At 41.2% G+C, this 6,175-nt stretch overlaps 1 protein-coding gene across 1 annotated transcript in view; it reads right to left on the reverse strand.

The window, feature by feature from the left end:
- The window catches only part of LOC140491192 (E3 ubiquitin-protein ligase TRIM50-like), a 32,639-nt gene extending 26,760 nt beyond the window's left edge, over positions 1–5,879 (reverse strand). Inside the window, exon 1 of the mRNA XM_072589171.1 lies at positions 5,376–5,879. Coding sequence (XP_072445272.1) covers positions 5,376–5,879 — 504 coding nt within the window. The remainder of the gene's footprint in view (positions 1–5,375) is intronic.
- Positions 5,880–6,175: the final 296 nt, after the last annotated feature.

Raw genomic sequence — 6,175 nt, forward strand, 5'->3', positions numbered from 1 at the left:
TAGTGAGGTAGTGGTGTCCCCAGTAGGAAGTGCAGGTGGCAGGAAGGGGAGATAGTTTGAGATGGGTGAGAGTGGTTGAGTCGATATAATGTTTTAAATCATGAAAGTTGTAGTCCAGGGGCCTTGGGGAGATTAAGGTGTTGTGGTGGCCCTGTGACTATGAGGTAGCAGAGAGAAGATAGTGACACTTAAACCTTGTGAAGCACAGAATATTGTTAACCTTATTCCATCATTTCTGTACATTTTCACCCAGGGCTCTACACTGACCCTCGGCCACCATCTCAGTGCAGGATGGCTGTGTCCGGTGGTGTTGGGCTGTTTTGCTGCTCAATTAGAAAAGGCATTACTTTCCTTTCCACCGGAACCGCTTGGTCAGTGAACCAAGGAACTAACTTCTCTTTTCCTTTGGGATGACTGGCAACACCTCAGCAAAGGGAAATTCCCAGCTTGCAGCAATGTGAAATGGTACATAGCTGGAGTTCAAATATGACATCAGAGGCATGAATGTCACAAAGTCTCAGCAGCAGTAAGCACCTTTGCCTGTCCTATAAGGTGCACAACATAGAACATCTGCTTGCACACATGGATCACAATGGCTATTCTTAATGGTAGCACCCTGTACCTACATGGTGAACACACAAAATATCAGGAGGAAAACAGATTTGTCAGTCTGTGGTGTACATAGAGAAATGCTTTTTTCCCCAATTTCTTTCTGACATATAAATTATATAAGTCATATATAAATGACATGAAGGATGGAAGTGAATGCACTGTAGCTACATTTGCAGATGACATAAAAATACGTGGAAAGGGAGGTTGTGTGAGGGCTCCAGTTTTTAAAGAGAAACCGAAAGAACTGTGGATGCTTTAAATCAGAAACAAAATCAAAGGTTGCTGGAAAAGCTCAGCAGGTCTAAGAACATCTGTGAAGAGAAATGAGAGTTAACGCTTCAGGTGACCCTTCCACAGAACTGCTTTTTAAAAAATAAGAGAACTAGTTTATTTAATATCCACAGGAATATATAAAAACTGCTGTGATAAATCAGAAGTTTAAACAAGTTAAAAATAAATGCAATGTGTGAACCAACATTAATACACAATTAACTTGCAACATAATTTGCACGGACTAGTTAGAAGCTGTGTATGAAAGCTTTCAAGTGGGAAACAATTATTAAGCAGGCAACAGAGAGGTTTGCGAGGGAAAGATGGGAGGTGGACACAAAGTAGGAGCCCAGAGCATTGGAGGAGGTTGGGAGTGGATGCAGAACTTCCCTTAAGAAAATCTCTGTTTACATTTTCAAAATATATAGGGTTTCGTTATATTCGTAACGCCCGCTCATACCAATGTCACTATTTGAACAGACAGCAAGTACTGCTGTTGTTTATCCAATAACAGTCCCTTTTGCCTGACAGCATCATCCCTTTTGTCACTTAATCTTGCCTTACATCTTATCACAGACCTTCCTTCCTGTTCTTTAACCCCTTGCACTTGATTCAAACTGCTGCATCTCCAACTCCTTCCAGTTCTGATGAACTTCTCCACCACACAGGGTACCTTTCCCTACAACTGCAAGAGGTGCAACACCTGCCCCTACACCACCCCTCTCACCTCCATCCAGAAGCCCCATACAATCCTTCCAGATCCAGCAGAGATTCACCTGCATTTCAACTAACTTGATCTATTGTATCTGTTGCTCCTCTGTTGCTCCTAATGTGGTCTCCTCTATATCAGGGAGGCCAAACGCAGATTCGGGGACCAGTTCAAGGAGCATCTGCACTCTGAGCGCAATAACTAAGTCGGCCTTCCAGTTGCCATCCATTTTAATTCCCCCACCCCACCCTTGGCGACATGTCTATCCTTGGCCTCCTCCACTGTCAGAGCGAGGCCAAATGGAAACTGGAGGAACAACTGAAGCTTACAGCCTAATGGCCTCAACAAGGATTTCACCAATTTCAAAATCCCTCTCCCCCCAGCCTTATCCCATGTCCAGCCCTTCCCCTCACCTCCTGACCTGTCTTAACCTGCCTATCTTCCTACCCAGCTATCCGCTCCACCCTTCCCACTAACCAATCAAAATAACACCTATCTGCATCTACCTATCACTATACCACCTGCCCATCTCCCAGTTTCCCCCCCCCCCCCCCCCCACCAACCATTTACTTCTGGGTTTCCCATACCCTCCCCAGTCGTGACGAAGGGTTTCGGCCTGAAATGATGACATTCCTGCTCCTCGGACGCTGTTTAACCTGTCATTCTTCGTCTACTGACTGATGAAAACACTAACTTGAAATGTCGACTGCTTCCCACTCTTTCGATGCTACCTGACCTCAGTGCTTGGAACTATTTTAAGTTTCTTATAACTTATTATTGTTAAAAGCACTCAAGAAACCTAAAGCTGGTTTCAAGTCATAGAGTCATAGAGATGTACAGCATGGAAACAGACCCTTCGGTCCAACCCATCCATGCTGACCAGATATCCCAACCCAATCTAGTCCCACCTGCCAGCACCCGGCCCATATCCCTCCAAACTCTTCCTATTCATATACCCATCCAAATGCTTCTTAAATGTTGAATTGTAGCAGCCTCCACCACTTCTGGCAACTCATTCTATACATGTACCACCCTTTGTGTGCAGTAATCTGGCTTTTGATAGAATGTAAAAGGAAGCAGTCATGACCACTAATCTTCGAAATTTCAATTGCATAAGTGATAATTAATTCATGACACAGTAGCTAGAATTGCAAGAAAAGGTAAGTAGAATAAACAGGGAAGTTCTAACAAACAACAAAAACGTGTGGCTGTGAGGATATAGCAGCTCCAGAAATTGAGCACAAAATATAGTAGGTAATTATTATTTTAAAAAAGAAAACTTCTAACCTTTGGAGATGGTATTGATGTTAAATCCTCCAATTGACGATATAAATAAATTATATTTTAAATATTAAATAATCAGAACTACATCCAGCCAAAACATTGTGCAGCAAATTTACTAAGAAACAGTCTACGTTCAAGTCAAGCAATGAATTCCTTTGCTGGGACAAAGCTGTCATTCTTGTTTTTGAGTTACAAAAGCATAGTTCTTATTGTGAAGAGCTAATGTAAACATTCAGTAAATCTCCACAGATAAATCTTCTCTATTAAGTCGTTATTTCTACATAATTGTTAATAAGCATTACATTCCACAATTACAAATTCACTGAAACATTGGACTTAGGTTTAAAAGTTATGAAGTTGTAAAAGGCATCACCTTATGTGTCATTTTAAAGATTAATCTTTCAAGGCAGAAACAAAACAAAAGTTGCTGGAAAAGCCCAACAGCTCTGGAAGCATCTGTGAACAGAAATCAGAGTTTACGTTTTGGGTCCGGTGACCCTTCCTCAGAACTCCAGACCAGTTTATAAAGAGATATTGATAAGTTAAACAAGAGGGCAAAAAAAGTTGGCAAAGGGAGTATAATGTGGGAAAATTAGAAGTTGTTCATTTTGGAAGGGAGAACACAAGAACAGTAATATTTAAATGGAGAAAAACTACAGAAAGCTACAAAACAAAGGGGACTTGGGAAACTCATGCACAAAACACAGAAAAGCTGGCACACAGGCACAGCAGCAAATCAGGGAGGCTAATGGAATGCTGGCCCTTATTTCAAGGGGGATGGAGCATAAGAAAGAATACGCAAGTCTTACTGCAATTGTACAAAGTGCTGGTGAGATCACATCTGGAGTACTGCAAACAGTTTTGGTCCTTTGATTGAAGAAAATATTTTATTTCATTGGAGGCAGTTCAGAGAAGGTTCATTAAGATGAATCTCGATACAGCGGTTGCCTTATAAGCAAAGATTTAAAAGGTTGGATTCTACTCATTGAAATTTAGAACAATGAGAGATGATCTCATTGAAACATAGGATTCTAAAGGGTCTTGACTGGGTAAATGCTGAGATAATATTTCTACTTCAAGGAGAGTCTAGGACCAGAGAGCACAGTCTCAGAATTAAGGGTGTCAATTTAAAACTGAGACAAGGAGGAATTTCTTCACTCAGAAGATTCAGAGTCTTTGGAACTTCTTGCCACAGAGAGCTGTGGGGGAAGAGTCCTTGTGTATATTTCAGGCTGATTGGATTCTTGATCAGTCAACAGTAATAGGAAAGTGGACATGAAGAATGTTAGATCAGCCATGATCCTACCGAATGGTGGAGCAGGCTGAATGGTCTACTCCTGTTCCTATATCTTATGGTCTTATTAGGAATGATATGAGTGTTGATGTTAGCAGTGAGGCCTTGCGTATGTTTAAGGCTGAGATAGATAGATCCTTGATTAGTCGTGGAATCAAGGGTTCTGGTGAAAAGTCAGGTAAGTGATCCTGAGAAATGTTGGATCAACCATGATCCTACTGAATGGTAGAGACGTCTGAAGGGCCAAACTGCTTACTGCTATTCCTGTTGCACATGCCTAATGGTCCGAAATCTGTGATTCTTCAACTGTATGAGTTCACTGCAATGCTGTTTCTGTACATGCACATTCATTACTCCTCCAAACAGGGGTGTTACCTATAAATGCAGCATTTCTGGAGATGGTGTTGCTGTAAAATCTTCCAACTGAAACCTCCACTTGCAGTGATAAGGTCTTCCAGTCAATTTTCGACCCTCAAACTTTGATAAGAAGGCTTCCAGAAAAAAAAGAGAAGGAAGGCATAGGCTGTTACTCAGTCCACATTATCTCTTACTCTGTGTGCAAACCCAAAACTATTTATTTCACTGACAAAGTCCAGTCATGTGACCTTTCTCTGAAGGAGTTGCAGATTCAGTGACTCCCGATGGGCAGCTTGTGTTCTTCGCAAATGCAACATTTTACCCTGCTGCAGCCTGTCTACTTTGTTTTGCAATGTGTTCTTTCCAAATAAAAACAAAATATACATGCATTTCCAGTCAATGATATTCTAAATTAATATTTCAGATAACACATACTCAGGACGCTATATTCCCATTCAGCACTGTTCTAGCTCATTGCATTAGGTCATGGAATCATCAATACAAATTGAGATAAAAGATTACAGGTCACGTGCGAGCTAGGTCCATTGTGGACCCTGGCCCACTACTTTCAAACACTAAGATATTTTAAAATTTTAAAATTTCTTTCCTCACTTAAACAAGCCAAGCTTGATCGTTAAACTGGTAACAATCTGCTTCAGCCTTTGCCATGAATCTCTGATGTTGTGAGGAAATATGACAACTGATTTTGCAAATTACTTTCATGGCTTTAACCATTTGTGCTGTACTCTATTACATTAGTTGTCACATAAATGTCAACAATGAATCTTGTGAAATCTGCAATTTGAGTGTTAACAAGTAGAAAGTGAATACAATGATAATGACCCTTACCTTCATTCTCTCATACACACTTGAGAGTGGTGTTATTTTATGTTGCTTGTGCTGTCCGATGATTCCACAGAGCCCACATATTATCTGCTGGTCCTTCTCACAGTATAGGCTCAATGGGTTGTGATGATCCCTACAGGTTTCCTGATCACTGCTGGACCCATTCATTACCATCAGGGTGTCAATGACACGAGCCAGAGAGACATTGGGAGAGGAGCTTCTGCTGTCCACAGCCTTTCGACACACAGGACAAGTGAAACAACTGGCCAGATTTCCAGAAAGGGAGTGGACGCAATTCTTACAATAGCTGTGACCACATTGCAGCATCAAGGGCTGCTTGAAGACCTCCAGACAGATGGGACACAGGAGATGATCCTCCAGGCATTGAAAATTCTGTCTTGCAGCCATGGTTAAACTTCCACTGTAATCAGCCTCTCCTTGTGTTGACTCGGCTGCAGCCCTTATCTGTGTTCCTGCAGGATGGGGGAAGGTACCTTTGGGCACCATAATCATATGATCTTGTTTTCATTCAAACTGCTTTTTTTACATTGTAGATTCCAGTACAATTAGGTCACTTCAGTGCCTGTCTTTGAAATGTTCAACTCTCTTCATTTTTGCTATTACCTCCTTTCTCTCTATTCTCAATTTTCTCTCTGAAACATAATTGCTATTCTATAGGTAGTGGCTGCTTTCTGACACCTCATGTCACGAACTTAAGAGCTTAGTGTTATTCCTTTATTTTATTAGGCATCCCTATGGACTACAGAGTACCTTTACTATTCAAAGTTTGGTAGAAGATTTGT

The sequence above is a fragment of the Chiloscyllium punctatum genome, chromosome 19, assembly GCF_047496795.1.
Source record: "Chiloscyllium punctatum isolate Juve2018m chromosome 19, sChiPun1.3, whole genome shotgun sequence".
Taxonomy (NCBI): domain Eukaryota; kingdom Metazoa; phylum Chordata; class Chondrichthyes; order Orectolobiformes; family Hemiscylliidae; genus Chiloscyllium; species Chiloscyllium punctatum.